This window comes from Corvus cornix, chromosome 4 (genome assembly GCF_000738735.6).
Source record: "Corvus cornix cornix isolate S_Up_H32 chromosome 4, ASM73873v5, whole genome shotgun sequence".
Classification (NCBI taxonomy): Eukaryota; Metazoa; Chordata; class Aves; order Passeriformes; family Corvidae; genus Corvus; species Corvus cornix.
The window spans coordinates 46,079,234-46,099,018 of record NC_046334.1 but is presented as its reverse complement, the minus strand read 5'-3'; the positions used below and the strand labels follow the sequence as shown (position 1 = coordinate 46,099,018).

Here is a 19,785-nt window from a genome sequence, read left to right as displayed (position 1 = left end):
GCTTTTGTGTTTTGATTCACCTCAGTTCTGCTTTCTGAGAAACATCCAATTCTAACATCCTGGGAAAGTCCCTCTGAATTTTATCTCAGTGTGCTATGTCCTTGCTATTTAATGCAGATATCCTAAGAATTTCATTTATATTTTCATTCAAGAATATTTCCATTCAAGTCTTGCTTTCCAGCACTTTCAGCTTTCATTAATCTCACAGTTTAGCTTTGACACCGATTTCTATAAACACAGCTTTGCACAGCGTAAGGAGACTAACATGTGGCTTTTGCAGTGGACTAACACAGGAGTCCAAAAGGAGCTTCAGGCTTATAAATTTGGTCATGAGTAATGCATGTCCTGTGCTCCCCAGCCTTTGTGTGGCTAATTTCACAAGAACAGACTTGAAGCCAGACACAAGTTTCCCCACTGAGTTGAACAGAAATTAAAGAAGTTGGCTGCACAGTTAAGCTCAGTGCTGTAAGGGGGCTGGGAGAGTGCACCTCATTGTTTTTACCGTAAAAAAGATGTGCTCAAGGGCACTAGAAGACAGCTGGCACTTGCATCTCTTCTTTTTAAATTGAATAAACAGAGAAACTAAATTTTACTGGTTATTCCAGCCCAAAGTGCTGTTTTGAGAGTAGTTATCTTATAAAAGTTATGTGGGGAAACTTGATTCAGTTAATTTGGTGAGATTTCTTTGACTGTTCCATGTAAAATTCAAGAGGGGTAAGAAAAAAAATGAGTACTTTTTTTCACAGGTGAGAGTAAGTTGTGCATTTCCATCTAACAAACAATCGATTTTAAAAACCAATGGCTTGATTCAGATTAGTGGGGTAGATCTAGCTGATGTATTACCAGCAGGGACTAAGGCCAGGAGCTGTTTAATCCTTTGAGGGAAAGAGTGCCAGCAGGAGTGGCTGCCAAGGACTCCCCAGTGCTCGACCTGTGCTGAGCACACGCGATGCCCAGCACCATTCTGGGCACTTGCTTGGTCAGCATGGCCACGTGCTGAATTGGGATTAGGTTGAAAACCACCCCACGTGATTGATGTCCTTAGGGAGACAAGGTGAGTCTTGCAACCTAGTCTAATCTTGCAACCTCCTTCCCCTCAATTTTATTTCTAAGTGGCTCTTTGAGCTAAAGGTGCAGAAAATCCTGCTATTGAGAAATACCCTGCTGCACAGTTCCTCCTATGAAGTGAGAGGGGTAGCAATGGTGTGAGCACTGCCACCAGGTCCTCTCACTCAGGAAAGCCTCCTACAATGGCCACAGGCTGACTCTCCATCCACATACCTTGTTTTTAACCGGAGACAATAACACAGCCCAACTCAAAAGAATGCTGGAGCAAGTATTTCCTTTCTGAAGATACATTAAATAAGAAAGAAAGCAGATGCCTTTCAAAGAGTCTTTATGGAGATATAAAGCAGAAGGCATGGACCCTGGGGTAGGGTCTCCTCAACACCCATGGAGACCCTTACAAAGGTGAGAGACATTGGGCTGGTGGGGCTACATCCCACCATCTCCCAGAGATTCCTCAAGGTAGACCTCACAGGTTTTTCTTATTCTTCTGTCAGATGTTTCCACAGGCTTCTCAAGAGGGAGAACCCTGGTTTGCCATGCGCTGCTCTTCATGATTTGGCAAAGAGCAAGGACAGGAACAACATCTGTGTCGAGATCTTTGCTAAGGGAAGGACAAGAGACAGTGGCCAGGGAAGTGGTTTTAGTGCAGGGGACAACATCAGGGGACATGCACTTGCTTCCTGGGAATACCTGTAATTATCAAACTGCTAATAGAAAACTAAAAATAGTGGCACCCAACATCCATCCTGTAAAGCGCCACTACAGCACATCCACACACACCTGTTTCCTACCTGCATGGCACCCAGCTGAAGTGAAAAGGGTCTGGCACAGCCTTTCCCCAACTTCATTTCTCCTCTTCAAATCTCCTAAAATCTCTTTATTTCTTAGCTGGATTCCAGGGCCTGCCTCTCCAGATGGGTTTTGTGCTATACTGTAATCCCTATTCCCCAAGCTGCCCGTTCCACATTTAGGAACAAAAATGCCCTGGAACTAAAGCAAACCTCAACAATGCAATACAAATAACATAACCTTTGAACAGAGTAGAAGGGAAGAGATGGATTGTGTGTGAGAAAGGACAGTGTGAATCCCAGCACTCTTATTCTTCCTCTTGTGCCAGCACCAGTGATGGTAACTGCATCCCCCACTGTCCTCCAGCTCTTTCCTTGTGTCTAGCAAACCCATCATCCCCCTCTCTCTCCTCAATTGCTATCTCTGGTGGCTGACAGCCAAGAAAATAATGAGTCCTGACTGAGACCAGTATTTGTACTGGCCAGCAACCAAAGACAGTGTGATAATGAAAAAAATGCTTTCTGCCTACTATGGTCTAGTTTCAAACCATGGTGCAAGCCATCAGACACACTACACACAGCAGGAACTCTTCAGTTGGCTGTGGGGAAAGATTTACAAAGCTGCTTGTTTGGGGTACAAAAGTTCTGTGGCAGTTAACCTGTGCCCCTGGGTGTCAGGCTGTCCTGGACACCAATGGCTATGCTGTTCCACTCACAAAACTTTGCATTAAAAACATCCCAAGTGCCCAAGAAACTGAAGTAGCAACCTGTAGATCATAACGTGTATAAACTGGTTAAACAGGACTAAAAACTGTATTTCTCTTTTTCTTTCAACTGCTGTTATTAGAAAAGACCATGAATCCATCCCACAGATTAGTATATCAATGCCTTGTGCAGCATCCAGCAGCAGCCAGAGGCACTACGTACACGTGGAGGAGAAGGAGAAATTCCTGAAAGGAGGTCAAACTGCCTGGCGTGCTTTTGTGAGTCAGCCCCCAATAAATCCCACTTTCTGTTGCCCTGGCCAGAGATGGAGTGGTGTGGGAGGTCCTGAGCACTGGCTCCTGGCAGCAGGATGCCAGATAGCATCCAGGGCTGGGCACTGGAGAGGGGACGTGCACCTCCCATTGTTGACAGCTGAAGATGCACGTCTGAGCCCCAGTCCACACCCAGTCCATTAATAACAACTGCTGACATGCAGCACGACTAACATCTCTGTGGGTTAGAAGGCTAAATAAATAAGAAATGAATAGCTACCGTACATCAGAGCCCTTTATCCTGGGAGAATCAGTGAACCTGAATTCCCCAAGAAAAGCAAGTAGGCTACATCTGCCTGTGCTCTGATTAATCTCATTGGTTTGTTTTCCTGGAAACTAGATGTCCCAGATGCCATTGTTTCCATTATAAATGTTCATCTGCCCTGTTTTGAGCTTGATTGCCCTTTAGCCTGCTTGGCTTAACTGTTTTTTGGTGGTGTTTGTTTTTTTTAAATTAACATTCTTAAACAAAATGCCATTCTTAAACAAAATTAATTAAAATGAGGACATAGCTGCAACCCTCAACACTAGATTTGTTAAATGTTTAAAAACACCTACAGCATACAGAAACCCTAAGCTGTTGTATGCAATGTGACTAAATTATTAATAGTTGCCATGCACATCACACAAGAATTTCAAAAGGGGACTTTGTGTTTCTGCAAAACAGTGCTATTTTTGTCTGACAGTAGGGACAAAATCATTTGAAAATTAGTCTCTTTGGTACTAATCACAACTGTTACTAAAACATTCTCACTGTAGGCATAATACAGTAATTTTTCATTTTTGAGAGAATTAGACATTTCATTCATGATCTCAGTGAAGATCTTGAAAGTTTACAATTTGTTAAAATACAAACAACACATAATTAATGAAAACATACTGAAACAAATATCTATTTCTAGTCATAAAAGCTCCACTAACTAGTGCAATAACATTCAAGCACAAATTAATGTAGTAACATTCACAGAGGACACCATAGAATATTTGTTTTATGGGTTGGAAAGATCAGCTGTGGGGTTGTTCGAGGTGGATTTTTTAAAAACATGAAGATATATGGATGGATTGCTACAGTTATATTTGCTTTACAGAGAAAATAACATTCTGCTGTGGGCAAAAAGAGAAATACGGGAAAATTCTCTTCTGTCTCAAGTGAATTATTTCTGGTGAAAGGCTTCTCAGCGTTTTGCTACAGGCATGCAGCTTTACACACAGAACATTATGCATGTACACACAGAGAGTGCTCTACTGGGGGTGTCTTTCCTGATGCCCTCCCCTATACCTAGCTCCCCACAAGGCTATTTACAGGAAATAAAGGAAAAACACAGATTCAGAAATGGAAAAAAACCCAAACCAACAAACACCTAAAGCATTGGCACAGAAAAACAAGTTGATAAGGAAAAAAGCAGCTTCACTCAGTACATCTCAGCTGCTTCCAAAACAGAAAGCACTGGGGATGTACTGCTATTATTAGCCCTCCGGATGGGAAGCAGCACGGTGTGAAGCTGTTGGCAAGACGTTGCAGGATTTTCTTCGCACGTATGCACAGGCACAGACACACAGGCAGACAGACCCCCCAAAACGCTCATGGTGAGCCCCTTCCCGCCACTCGGGTGAGACAGACAGACAGAGAGCACGACGCTGGCGCGACTGTGCGTACTCACAGCTCGGAGTACAAGAAGTGCAGGTTGCCCACATTGTCTATGTAGTTTGCAGGACTTAGCCAAGGTAGGACCAGTAACAGGAGAGCCTTCATTTCCAGTGCAGTGCTGGCACTGCTGCTAGGTTTCCTCCTTCCCACCGTCTCTCTGGTGGGACACACAATGAGAAGCTTTCGTGCCAGCCAAACCCCTTCTAAGCAAGCCTTTCCATTTCAACGCAATGGTAGCACATTATGAATCAAGCTTAAATCCCTTAAACGAAGCTACACTGCAAAAATCATTGACCTGTAAGAGGATTACTTGATCTGACTCTCGGATGGGTAGATGTGAGGGTTTAGGGACAGCACAGTGTGGTTGGCGAGACAGTGACTTATGCTGCAGAGGAGAGCGATGCTCGGGGAAGAGACCTGCCTCCTGCAGGATTCAGAGTGGTTCTTCAGAGGCAGCTGGTATGTTTACATCACTGCCCACAAGCAGATGGGTTACGAGCTAAACTGCATCACAGAAGGGTGTAGCTGTCTGACAAGGGGGGAAAAAAATGCCCCCCGCGGAGTTTTGTGGCAGGCGATATCAGAAGACCACACCTTTTTAAAGTAAAACACTGCAAAAGATCACAGCCAACTGCTGGCTGTTTGCATCTCAGTCTGAATTCCCCAAATCCAGTCAGATGTTTTTGTACAAACATAAATCATGTAATAATCCAAGGACATGTCTCTTCTCGGGGCTTTTTTTGAAGGATGCAAAAGCAAACATTTTAAATAAGGATGCTTTCAGTGGACTGCTCCATGGTAACCGGTGTTTTAAAAAAAAATGTTTAAGTTCTGTCATCAATTACAAAGCATAAAAGAGCAAGCTTACCTTGTCCCATCAGTGACCTCATCTCTGATCAGGGTAAACTTTTGTTTTCTCTCTGAGAACCAGAACTGGTCTGAACCTGAACCACGCAAGAAATTTGAGAACTGCTGACCACCCTGATGACCCTAGCAGAGTCTACTTTAATTTATTCACTGAGAACACAATAATGTTCTGTTGAGATTTCAGGTGGACTCTGAACTGTTCCCACTGCAGGCACCAAATATTTATGATTATTATTGTATTTGTTTTATTAGGAAAAACACATATTTCCCCTCCTCTCTATTGATTCACCAGAGTTAAAGAGAACAGCATCAGCTCAGTCTGCTCAATCTCTCCCTGGGCATAACAGAGCACAACTTTCTTCTCTTTGCCATTAATTGGAGATGGAATGGCAAGAGAGGTTTCTGCATTTCCAACAATTAAATTAGGCAGAGGCATAAGATGCTTTAGGTGATAATTAATTAATGCTGTGCCTAAAATAAAATAAAGATACTGTGCAGTGTCTGCAAGCATAAAGATGTAGAAATTAGGGATCACTCAGAATGTTCCCTCCTATTTCCTCCCTCAAGTGGGGATGGTAGTGAGGCTGCTATCCCCTGTAAAGCTGAAACCCCCAACAGCAGAAGTTCCTGTGGTTTCATATTCTCCTGTCTCTGCCCTTTGGCCTTAAGGTAACTCAGTCCTCCCAACCTCCTGAGGAAGGAAAATCAATTTCGTGAGTAGCAAAAAACCAAATGTCCAGCCTATGTAGCAATGCTTTGTACTGCACTACCCTAGAGGCTTTAGGGTAGGACGACCCTACTCCATCTCTTCAGTCTTCTGCCCCTGGGGTAGTGGGACCTGGTGCTGGGAACCTGACACAGGGAAGAGGGAACAGGAAGAGATTGTGGGAACATGTTACCAAGGCAATTCTTTCTATCCCCACTTGGGCTCAGGCCAAGAAAGCCAGAAGCACAGGGTCTTGGAGATCCTGAGGGGAAGACCAAGGCCACTGACATTAAACAGTAAGTGCTAGAATAAAACCTGCCAGGCTTTTACAGGACCAAATCATGGTTTATAGCACTGCAATTCTGTAAGATATGTAACGAAGGGTACCTTTACTACCACCTTAAGGAAAAGAAAAAGACACTGGGGTGACTTGCACATATCCACTTACGAAAATCGACACTAGAAATCAGAAGTTGTGCTAGCTGTGTGGCTTCCCTGTAAAAAAATGCACTGATTTTCTTATTTATTGGGGATTGGAGGTGAATTGGAAGTGGGTGTCCTGCTAATTTTGTGGCCACAGCATCACCATGTCAAAAAAAATGAAGACAAACAGGAAGGTATAAATCACATTAAGTTCAGCTCTATGTATAGCAAAGGGAAAAGGCATTTGCATTAGGGGTTCAAGATTTTGTGGCTGGAATCTGTACAGAAACATAATTTCAGTGACAGCAGCTCACAGAAGACTGACAGTCCCCTTACCTGCACTACTATTGAAATTAACATTTGAGGCCTGTCAGATAAGTACTAAGACAGAAAACTATTATTAACTTTGTTATTTTGTCCCCTTAGCAGCACACAGTGAAACTCCCTGAGCACTCCTGGCCTGGGCTGGGGCCTGCTGTCACTGCCTCCTACACCATGAATGCCAGGTTCAGAAATGTGGCGACGAGGGCACCCAAATCCACAAACACCAAACCTCCAGCATGTGAAAAATGGTCTCATGACCTCTGCAAGGGAACAATAAACCCATTGTTAATGGTTGGTGGGTTTTTTTTGTTTTAGTAATGCAAAATTGTCACATTTTTGGTTGGTTAGGACACTATGACTCCAGTGAACATCTTCAAGTGAATAAATTCCTAGTGAGAATCCAGGTGCTTCAAGAAATGACATTTCCAGTGCAAATGAGGACATGTTTGAATGGCAGGCTGCAGAGCCATTTCTGGTTGCAGGCTCCCAGACTGTGAAGTGTGCAGTATGTGAACATACCTCCACTCTCTGGCTCTGACCGTCAGTACTGCCATGTCTGTGCAGGAATGTGCTCCCAGCAGCAGTCTGGAGCCCTGCACTGGCTGCTCAAGGCTTCCTTTGCATTGCAGATGCAGAAGTACACACTTAGCAACACAATTTACACCTGCAAACTTCAGGGGATGTAATTTCACTGGGCAACAGATACAGCTCACAGAAAAGGGCACATCTTAGACCCCATCTCTCCTCAAACCTGAGGTGCTGTTACACAGACTATGCCAAAGTGTTTGTCTTCTGTCAGAAATCACAGCCCTGAACATACCTCTTTACCCTTCTGCCTTCCTTAAAAACGGCAGAACATGCAAGACAAAAGCAGCAGCACATCCTTCTACTCTGCAAAACAAAGAATCATTCAGTTCTCTCCTGGCAGAGGAACCAAACTACTCCCTGGAGAGGTCTCTCCCAGAGGCATGATGGAGGGTGTCCTGGCTACCAGGAGGGATAAGGCTGGAGAAGGAGTCCAGCCAGGGTGCTCTTCCAGAGTCTGTCTCTCTGTGAGCCCCATGGTGCCTTGGATAAGTGCTCACCTGGAAGAAAGGAGCACTCAGGTTCAAAGACCAACACCAAACCAGAATATTTTCTGCTCTACTTCTCATGTAGGTCATTTGTGATTCAAAAAAGGCTTGAAGAAAGGGCAATTACAAAACCCTTAATGTGCTATTAAAATATTTATAATAGCTCAGCTTCTCAAAACTCACAGATCTCTTTGGACTGCATACATACTGTTATTGTGCAGTTAACCACAAGGTATTCACCCAGAACTGCTAAGGATAGCATGAAGTACCTTACATGCATTTGATTCTAAAAAAAAAGTAAGATATAGACTATCTTGGACTATAAATGGACTAAATTCAGCTCTTAATTAATGATACTGTAGGTGTTCATTGGGAGTGAAATCAACAACTCTTTATTTTGATCAGTATTAATTGAAGATATTTTTCCTCTACTCAAAAAAATAGAGTGAAAAAAGGTCTATCAACAACAACTTACTGGGTTTGGAAATGCTGTTCGAGGTGACCCCGTTGCACAACCTCTGAGCAGTGTTCTGTGAAAGGGCAGCTAACCATTAGCTTATCCAGGAGGTTATTCACTAGTATGCTGGACTTCCTGCATGTCTGGAGAATCACAAGCTTGCGGTCCATGGGGCAGAAGTCTTTTTCCACAAGGAAGTTTGTAAGGCAGGCTGTGCAGAAGGTGTGACCACAGAGCGTGTCTAATGGCTGAAGCAAAGGTTGCAGGCAAATGTGGCATATCAGATCATCATCTACTTCTTCGGTGTAGCTGTACAAGTGGTTTTCTTCTGGTAAATGTGCTTGGCCGCAGGTGACACAGAGTGGCGGGGAGCTATCCTCCATTTCTTCTTCTTTCTGGCTCATAATCAGAATTGATGCAATTCAAAGGGGGGCAGGTGGGAATACCCAACCCGTTTTCTATTTGTGAGAGCTGTAGCAAGGCTTGTGTGCCATCAGATCTGTGGGGAGGAAAGCCGAAGGATTATGTTCTGGGTTATGTTTTCTTACAGTACTTGTGGTATGTATCTGGATACAAAGTGCTACAGCAGGTATTAAGGAAGGATTGTGTCTTTGGGATGGGAGAGTGAGGCAAAGAAGGGGGCAGAAAAAAAAAAAGAGAGACTTAACTCCAGGGACTTATTTTCTCACAAATCTAGCTCAATTTACACAGTTAATCTCATTGTAAAGAAAGATAGCAAGAGAGGGAGAAATACTACAGGCATTTAACGGTTGAAAACCTTAAATTAGCATATAATTGCAGTTCCAGTCAGCTGATTTTGTGGCCACATTACTTCTGCCAGAAAAGCAGCATTGTGTGTGGGCAAACACTGCAAGACTGTGTGCAGAAATACAGGTAAGAAAGGTTGCTGGTCAAGATGCCTGCTCAGCACAGCAAGGGGGAGCAGCACCCTAATATACACAAGCATACAAACACTGTATGTGTAGCCAGAGGAAGGATAATTTGGGTCGCAAGAATTTAGAGCTTGGGACCCTGTAGATCATTCTCATACCACAGCAGCAATGCACCTGGACCCCTGCATTCGAAGTTTGCCTGACTGAAGTCAAGCAGTTATAACCATCTGCACCAGACTAATCAGTTCAAAACTTCATTTGCTCTGCAAAGCACCAAACACCTCACATACTGAAGCAAAATCCACAGCACAATGCTAGGTACTGTATTGCTCAAAAGAAGGCCTATTCCCTTCATAATTTGTGATACAGAAATCCAGTATGCGCCTAACTACAAACCCAATTAGCTCTGGCCACAACACCTGCCTGCCGGTATTTCAAAGACGTAAACTCTGTGGGTGGCAGCAAAACTGAAGAGTAACTTGTAGTTTTTACTTGATGAACCCCAACTGCTTGCTGGAGCACTTATGTCTCATTATTTCTATGCTTATTTTCATATACTACTCTGAAAATAAACATGAGGATATAAAATATGAAATGGCCTAATTACTGCTCTTGCTTGAAAATGTAAATCTTATTTGCTGCTCTGCCCTAACACTGTACCCTTGCTTTCAGCTTGACTTAATTTGCTGAGACAATGTGTCAGCCTCAGACACCCATGTCTGAGGGCAAATGAGGGAAAGAATAATAAGAAAAATCTGACTATGACAGAGCATATTTTCATATAAATAAACTCTTATTTTTATGCAAAGCTCATGGGCTCTAAACCTGAGAAATTAAACTTTAACTTGGCAAGGTTTTTGTGACATGAAGGTAAAATAATAGCCCTGCTAATTCTAACCAGATGTTTAAATGTCAAACATTCTCTTCAACGCTTTGCTAGGTCCTATTCTTATGAAGCAATCACATTAAGTGCCTGTTTTTGCTTGCAAGAGAGAGTTCTGCATAAGCTCTGTCTCCTGATTAGCAGTAGCTTCAGTGGAATTAAAATCATTGCCTGTTAGAACCCTTGCAAATATTTTAAATATGCCAAACTAGGTCAAATGTTTCCTTTTGTAAAAATTTTCACCAGAGATTTATGAAAAGCTCTTTGTGAAGAAACAAACATCTCTCCATAGTGCAGGCAGCAGCTCCACCTGTTATCTTAACATAGGAATTATTATTTACTTGTACTAAGGTGACACACAGCAAAATGAAACGAGATAAAAAATTATCCAAGGCTGTGGTGGAGACTGAGCACTGTGAGTGGCTCCTGTAGGAAGCTCTTGGATAACTTCTCAATGAAGTGGAGTGGCTGTGAACGGGTGTCCAGCTGCTCTCTGCATCGCTTGCTCATGGAGGGAGCCCATCTCCAGTCAACAGGACTGCTTGCAAGAATGGCAACACATGGCTTGGGAACTTGCATGATTTTTAAAATAGATGTAAAATGAATTAGAAACCAATAAAGCATGACAAAAATAGCACGGTGTTATAAACTCTGTTTTCTCTTACATTTTCAGAATGCCTTGCACCCGGGCCAACCAGAGATGTGGACAACATCATGCTATTTCACCACACCCCCTCCACGTCCTCTTCTACCACCACACATAGGTACATCCACGTGGGGGCTCGCCCCATGCACCACACACCAGAATACAGCCAACTCCAACATTTCGTTGCCTCATGGATGTCCTCAAGGACAGAATTCTTGCTTCTTGCTGGCAGGAGACCCAACACACAGCTCCCATCAGCAAACCTGAAAGCTAAAGCCAAAGCCCTGCTCTGAGGAAAGAGCAGCCCCCAGGAACATGGGCATCTGAGCCCCACCTTCCCAACCTTGTGCCCTAACCCTGGAAATACCTCTCCTCCACTTTCACATGTACAACACAGCAAGACCCCTGATACAAATTAGGTGCAGCTGGAAGCTGTACTACAGCTCCAAAGCTACTGCAATTATTTTCACAATGACAGCAGAGAAAGAGAGGCATCACTTCCCTAAGGCCATGTTGTGCTGCAGCAAAAAATGATGAGAGAAGCCTCAGAGGAGGCAAAGTCTGACTGTCCTGACCACGTTACAGATACTCTTTATCAATCTGACATACTAATAATGCACTGCTAGTGGAAAAGGGCAGGCATGGGGAGCTCTACCTGAATTTTACAATGTTTACACAAATTACAAATGTTTGCTACAGCACATGGAAACAAAACTATCCATATTTATTAGTACAGGCACTGAATTTTTAGGAGAATTTAATTCAAGTCCTATGACCTCTATTATTTAGAAAATTTTGACTACATAATAATATAAATTCTGAAAAAAAACCAAAAACTCAGCCCCTTCTGGCTAACCTGGTCCACATTCACCCATGAACCTTCATAAACTGCGGAACATATCAAGCAATGGAATGATTGCCACCTTTGGGAGGTGATTATACCACCAAAAGAGTTAGCATGGAGGGCGTGTGATGGAGCTATCTCACAGATTCAGTCAGAGGCAGAAGTTCTTTGCAATGTTTGTAGTCATTTGTATTTATAACACGCATGTGCTGTCATATAATAGCTACGTAATTAGTATCATGTCCTTTACAGAAGCTTAAAGTCTTAATTCCTCTTGGACATTGTATAAGAGAGGGGAGAAGGAATTTAAATTTGACCTATTGATTGCCAGTGCATATTTCTACTTCTTCTACTACCTATGAATAAAAACCAAGAATCCACTTTGAGCAAGAAAACCTGTACAGGTAGATGTACAGTGAAATAGAAAAGGTAATTATTTCCTGGCTGAACTTCTATACTTCAAGCCCCGTCTTTGGGGGAGGAAGAGAGGGGAAAAGAGAGGCCAGGAATCCTATGCTCATTTGAGTTGGTGTCAGCCACCACTGGCAGCCTCAGCGGGACATGGATGTCACCTTGAGAGTCTCATGCTTCTTGTAGTCAGAGCCATATTGACAGAGACTGGTTCTTGCAAGGATGATTGGCAGGAGAAGCTTTTAGAAGAGGTGGTGGTGCCATGCCAAAGCAGACATCACCAGCATTTGCCACTTCCCTGCTGCGCAGGAAGTTTTCAACAACTCAGGTCCCAGATTTGGCATAGTTTTACAGCACCTAGCACAGATTTGCTTGGATAAAGAAAATCAAGTACTGATTTGTAAGAATGTCACAGTGTTGTGACACTGCGGTGAATCAAGCTTCAGTCCAAGGCAGAGACCTGAAGCACAAGAATACAAATGATGAAGGAAGAACATTGTTATCTGGATATCCATATTGCCAAGTTTTCAGCCACAAGCTGTAATGACAATGGTCACATCAGGGCACAAAATAACCCCAGGGCTGTGACCACAGTGAAAACCACTATCATGATAACACATTTGTTAAAAAGCTACCCAACAGGCTGCGCTGATTGGAAGGAGTTTGCATCTTACTGGTCTTCACTGCTTAAACATTTGCAGCCACCAGAGGCATTTAAGAGAATAACAGACCAAACCCACACAAAAAGCCTGGACAATAAACATGGAGAGTAGGTAGAGAGAATGCTTTTCATCTCCTTGCAATAACAAGCCCATAGTTTTCCCATGCCAGTGAAGCATTTAACCAAACTTAAGCTTAAATACTGACTTACCACCACAGTTACACTGGCAGCAGTGTAGCAAGAAGAGGGCTTGCCAAGCAGAGTGGCAGAACCCCACTGCCTCTGCCCAGCCACCATCAAATATTAACCCAGCAGTTCAGGAGGCTGCACTTGGAAGTAGCATGACGCAAAATGGAAGAAACTTCAGGTAGCAAAGAACAAGTAACAAAAGCTAAAAGAAAAACAATTAAGTGATGAAAGATACTGAGGGAGTGGCTATCACAGAAATTAAAAACCAGATGCCTAAAGGCCAGAGAAACAGTGACACAGAGCCTGGAGGGGCAGCTACCGGCTTAAATCACAAACGGTGAAAGATAAGCCAGTAAGCAGGCGTCACTGGAAAAGAGAGCAGCAAAACAGATGAGCTGCAGAACAGTAAGAGGAATTTATCTCCAGTAGTCCTGAAGTAGTACGGCTTGGTGGTAATGAAATCTTCAGTCAATGGTAAGGGTGGCCAGCATAAGTAAAGTAAATGGATTCTAAATAGTACAGTAAGATTGACAAATATTAATTGGTTTGGGGTTTGTTTTAGCTTGGTTTTCTCTCTGTGTTTAAGTGACATGTTTTATTAATACTCCTGTTTTATACACACTCTGAGCATGTGTATAACAAGTCCTGTATTTGCTGATTAAAACAGATGCCTTTTCACACCCCATTTCTCTGCTGCGCAACCTGTAGGAGATGGAGGTTCTACCGACAGAGCTGTTGTACTCTTCTTAGCTAAATAGTGATAGCAAAGTCATTCTGCATCCTTCCCCCAGTCCCAACATGGGTTATTATCTCCTACAAATGTGCATCTCTGAGTGAGTCACAGCCATCCATTTACATGGATCAGCAAGGCACTGTATGGCCAAAGGGGCCATGTAAAGCATGTAAGGAAACCGCTCTTCCACAGCGGCATTCCCAGCAGCCAGGTAAGGGTAGGAGCTCCTTATTCTTCCAGAGATGCTTTACCTGGCCTTTCTTTCACCACACTAGCTGTGAGCATGCTGCAGCCAATACCTGCCATTCTTGATAATCAGCTCCTTTGCTGAGGGTTTGGAGACTGTCATCTTGGCTGTTCATGTTAAAAAATATCCACATCAAATTGCTAGGAGGCTTGACAGCTTTCACAGCTAACAGAATTAGCTCTTTATTGAAGCCTCAGCCCAGCTGCCACTGCCTAGACGTGGGCAGGTTAGGAGATGTGGGCATTGTCCCCATCTAGTGGCTCACTCACACTGGGGAGAAGAGTGGATCATGGCTAGGAGGGAGCAGAGGTCCTCCTTCACCTTCTCAAGCAAAAGCACACAGCCCTCTGTTTATGCAGGGTTAGCTGTGACCTTACTTCTCCTGCCAGAATCTGGGTTGCAAGACCACATCACTTATTTCATATTCTGGGTTTTATAATGAAATACCAGGTTGACTGCCTTTAGAAAACTATTTGCCATTAGTAAAATGTTAACTGTTTTAACTTCCTATCTTTCATCAAACTGTCTTCCCTGGTAACAGCCTCCCAGGTTTCCTGTTACTGTGGTTTTCTTCTCTCCAACTGAAGTTTTTTATAGATTACACTGACTTTACTGTTCAAGGTGGTACAATACAACAGTTGTGGAAAGAACTATAGAGTGACCCATACTTCAATAATATCTATTATACAGTATTTTAGATTCAAAAAGACAGTGGTTCACATTTCAAAGACCTGGCTATAAAATATCATGTAATAATTTGTACCAATTTTGGCATAGCTGCACTAAAGGCCAAAGTGGTGAGTCAGTTTGCCTAGACTTGAAACTTTGTTCAAAGGAAGGTTATAAAACACTAAGGTGCCCAAAATCTTATCATCACGTCTACTGACCAGAAATCCTCCTACATATATCCTACTCTCTTTTTTTCCCCCCCTTTCCACTTATTTTTAAATCTCTTCTGACTAAAGAAGAATCACAACATTTTCTTTCTGCCTGAAGTGTAATTAGATGGAGATTTGTTATGGGCAGAGGCAAGATGCATCCCTCCAGGTAAAAAGCCAGTAGCTGGAGGAGAGTTGGTGATCCTGGAGATACCAATTTAGCATGTAAGAATTCAGCTTGACTTTTAAGATGATAGGAAAGACTGTTAGAACTCGGCCTTAGAGGAAAATAATTGTATTTAAAAGTCCAGCACATTAGTACAGAACGTCTCTGAGACAACGAACAGGAGCTCCAAAACCTCTCCTCTGCCTGGCCCCAGTTTTAAGACAGCTGGTTTTTCAAAGTTATTATTAGTCAAAAAGTCCCTCTCAGAGCTTATAACAATCAAAGTACTTTGCAGAGCCTTTATGATGAAAGGCATTTCCAACTGAATAGAAAAATCCCATGGTACAGTACAGTAGGTGAATAACCCCAACTTTTTAAGTTGCAGCTCAAGCTGTGAGACCCAACAGCAATGTCATACTGTGCCTGCATGCAAAATAACTTCTAAAACCAGAACCAGACTGTTTGAAAAAAGTTATTTTCTCTGTGGCTCATGCTGGAATTTACAGAATAAACCAATGTTGGAAAAAGTTTTTGTTGTGGAATTATGTAGCTGAAATGCCTGCTAGGAATGTATGGAAATACATTCTGCTTTTTCATCTGTCTGTCTCTCACACACCCACACAAACCTGGATTCTCTTTCTGATGATTTCATGGATACAAAACTTTGCTCAGCACATTAAAATGAAAAAAAAAAACCAACAAAACAGCCCAGAAGTACTGACAATATTAGGAACAGCTGGGCAAGACCCGAGAGAAGAGAAGATCTGAATAAGACAGTACATATCCGGCAGGTTAAGTATTTCTTACTATAAGGAGCATATCCTAAGAATGAACTCACCTTAGTAGAAAGTAGTACTTCTGAGAAGACTTGCTGCTGACATGTCTCTAGCTGTCAAATACTGTGATGGTTAAGGTAGTAACTTCTGTTTCTTGCTTTTTTCAAAGCTCAGTAAACCCAGACTTGGACCGACAGCTTATGCCAGAACTACAAGCTCAGACTCCAAGTGCAAAGATGTAGCAAAATGGGCAGGCTGTGGGTAACTGCTTCCCAAAGGCACACGGTCTACCTGCTCAAAGGAAGTCAATCATGTGGTCAAAGCAAGGCTATGTGAGCAACTGTGATTGACTCCTCAAGGGCTTCCTAAACATATGCTCATCCTAATTGACATAATAAATGCCATCAGCATTTCACATACTAAATTATAAAATCGCATGGCTGGTTATGTAACAAAAGGTACGCTACTACTCCGATTTGGCTGATTGCTCCATGTGACTTTGCAAGACTGGCTGCCTTACAAATACCACAAGCTTACTTTCAGCCATTTGAGCAGATGACAGAACTGTGTTTTTGTGGCTGGACAACCATGTGCTCCAGCTGCCTTCTAAGATGCTGGTAAGCCAGGAACAGGTACAACTGTCCATGCAAACTGCACAAGGGAAAGCACCCCTGGTCCTTGCTGCAGGTGTGTCTGCTGTGTCTCTGCGATGGGGACCGCAGACCACAAGTTCTCTGTGCAGGCTGCCCTACTTAACTGTAAAATAACCATACAATAGGCAGAGGAAATTGCATGGGATTGTGAAAATCTTAATTTAATACAGCTTCACAGTAAATCTTAATCTGTTTTTGCAATCCTCTCCCAGGGCCCCAAGTGGGTCAGCAGCGAAGGTGGGTGATGCTACTTCTCTGCCCGAATGCCAGGGCATGGAAGAGCTGATGAAGAGGGAGCAAAAGAGAAGTGGAGGACTTCTTCCCCTCAGGACACAGAAACCTTGCACCTCAACCTGCCTCCCATGGCCATGGTGCCTGCCACCCTCAGACCACACAGCATCTTCTCACGTGACCACGAGATAACATTTAATAACTACGAAGTGCGGAACATGTGATGGATAACCCTGCTAATAACACATAATAAAGTAAGCTGTGCTTTAATTACACTGTGCCTTTACAACTGCTTCTCTGATCCAGGAGTTTCTTAATAGTTGGTAAACTACTTAATGAGTTCTCACAACACCCTGTGGGGACCTTTTTTTAGAAGTAACCCACAGTTAGAAGCACCTACTTGGTTAGGTGAGCACGGGAAGGGGCAGCTGGCTGCTCCCATGCTGTGGGGCCAGTGCCCAGATTCTGTCACAGGAATCCTTGTGCAGCAATGTGACCACAGAGATACTCTCAGACCTGATCTGAGGGAAATCCCTCACAAACTCCTGACTTCCAGGGTTGCATCCTCTGCTTAATGGACATGCACCTGTAGGGGGGACAGCAGCAACTTGTAGCAGCTGGCTCCCAAGAGTAACTTGTCTAAACAAGAGAGGCAAATGCTTGAATTAAAACCTCTGGTCCATTGCACTTAAAAATTAAGCAAATTCAGTGGAGCAAGGATTTAATAATCTGTATTTCAAGTCTACTTATGTTGCACCTCCCATACTATGATTTAGATTTAAATATTATTATATTACACATAATAAAATAATTTAAATTATTATTAAATATTATATACTATGTACAATTAAAATTATAGGTCTATAAATGTCTATAACATAAATTATATCTGTATCTTACTCTTTCCTTCTCCTCCTACTTGGATCCACAAAAATGACGGAATAAACAAATCCTAATCAGAAAAAACCAGTCCCTATTGAAGAACTGCACAGTAAAGTGACACTCTGCTGCTTAAAATAGCACAATCTGAAAGCATTCCCTGCTACTCAGTCCCAGGGTTACAGCTGCAGGGGCCCAGTCCCATTCAGGAACCTGAAAAAAGGAGGGCACAAGCCCTGGTAAGGTAGTCAGCAGGTGAATTTCAACAACTTAGTGGAGTGGCGCAGCCCAGGGGCAGCCTCCAAAAAAATGGGCAAACACACAATATGCATCCATAAAAAGAAATTTCAGGGGGCAAGGGGAAGAAATTTTGATGATCTTACAAATATTTTTCAATGCTGACTGCTGAATTTCACATTTAAGGAAAATGCACTCTTGGAAAGAAGGCGATATACTGGACACTGAAGAGGCTGAACCCTGCAGCCCAGGTACTGTGGTCTGCCTATCAGTTTTCTGGGGCTAACACAAGTTACATTTTTTCTCTTGAACAGGCCTCTCTTATGAAGTAGTGCCCATTTATATCTGCTGATAGTCCCTATTGCTCATTTGGGAGTTAGGTGTACAGTAGAGCTTATAACTCTCTTTAAAATGGAAGACTGAATAAACCTAAAGTATTCAAGCAGGAGTGGAAGCAGATCTCTCTAGGTAAGGCTGTGCAATAGTTTCTGTTCTAGGGCACCTTTTTTTTCTGTAGCAGGATAATGACTAAAGTCCCTGCTGAACAAAAGTCTCAGCAAGTAAATTTTGTTTATTATAGTGACCAAGCCCTCAGCCACTAAAACACATCCTGTAGAGCCTGGTTCTGCCTTCATCTGCTCAGTGCTGGGAAACAACATCCCTGAGTATGGTACTACTCACTGGACTTGATTCATCACTGCTTTAATTGGGGCTCTGTGGGAACTCCCCCAAAGGCCATTGCTAATTAACATGCATGTGTTGCTGATGGCCTTGTAATATTCCCCTTAACAACAAGAGGCTTATGAAGGTTTTGTCAGCCAGGACACGTGAGTGACACCAGCCTGGGAAAGATAGTTAAGTCTGTGGTTGAATTAATACCTACTTCCAGAACCGGTTCTGTGGGTGTGAAGACCAATTGTGTGCTGTTTAGTCCCGTGATGAGAAACCAATTAGGAATTACATGCTCAAACTATCCTGCTTCCTGCATCCTTTCTCACCATCAGATGTGATCTGCTGTGTGCATGCAGGCCAGGGGATTTTTAAATTCTTTTAAATTCCTCCTACAAGTCATATTTATTTCAGTGCCTCAGACCCTTTTTGACTGGATCTAAACTGAGATATTCTTTTAAATAGCAGTAGTGTGATTAGATGAGTTCTCAGACTGAAACAGTGACAACCCAAAGCTATACTTTACAGCGCTGGGTTCTACTAGTAAAATCCTGTGAGAACTGATGCTGTTAAAGATATTGTACAAAATCAGCTTTGTAGTAGAAAATAAAATAAAATAATAGCATCACCTATACTTTTTTAGCATCATCATTTCAACACAATCTATACCATGTAGCCGTAAGCATGTAAAGCAAAAGACTAGGGAAAAGACAAGCAAAAAGTAGACAGGAACTATAACTAAAAGCAATCAGAATTTATCTGCTTTCAAGCAAGGCATTTGCTGAAAGATTTACCAATCCAGACAGAGAAATAGGAAGCATTCCTTAATAAGAAATTATGGCACATAAATCCCATTTATTTTATTAAGACTCATTGATCCAGTAAGAATGTTGCAGGTGCATTAAAGTGAAACTGGAGGACCAGTGAGAGGGTTACCAGGAGCAGCTAGACAGGTACGAAGTTTGAGCGCTTAGCTGCTTGTAAAGGAGCAATTGATTTCTATTCAGAGGAATGGGAACAGTACACAGTGGGAAGCAGTTGTACAAAACCGGAGCTGCCAACTAACCATTCCCTGAACATGTATGGAAGGTGAAACTTTGTCTTCTGTGCTGAATCCCTTTGAATCCCATGATTCAGGTAATGATTGCTTTTGCAGATTCAGGTTGAGCCTTTAGGGAAAGCCTTGGAAAGATCAACTACATATTCGTCCATCACAGCTTCTAATTTCCATGAAGGAACTGGACATGCACTGCAAATAAGTGCTAAGTCAGGCAGCATTGGAGGACAGCAGTGTCTGGCCATTTTAACAAGAGAGGGGTCTCATTACCTCCTCAAAAGGCTCTGGCCACAGAGTCCCCTCCAAATCAGCCACAGGCCTCCATCTGCCCTGACAGTGAG

The 19,785-nt window shown here is 42.8% G+C and overlaps 1 protein-coding gene across 9 annotated transcripts in view; it reads right to left on the bottom strand.

Annotated features, from left to right (window-relative positions):
- Positions 1-19,785, bottom strand: part of LNX1 (ligand of numb-protein X 1) — a 153,006-nt gene that overhangs the window by 57,521 nt on the left and 75,700 nt on the right. For 3 of the 9 annotated variants that reach the window (XM_019287081.3, XM_019287080.3, XM_010401674.4), the window contains exon 3: positions 8,410-8,890. The exons of 1 other annotated variant lie outside the window; for it this stretch is intronic. In XM_019287081.3, the coding sequence (XP_019142626.1) occupies positions 8,410-8,795 (386 nt within the window). In that variant the 5' untranslated portion in view covers positions 8,796-8,890. Of the gene's footprint in view, positions 1-4,554; positions 5,022-8,409; positions 8,891-15,780; positions 16,042-19,785 lie in introns of those variants that run through there. 5 more of the 9 variants (XM_019287079.3, XM_019287082.3, XM_039551031.1 and 2 more) reach the window with 5 other exon arrangements.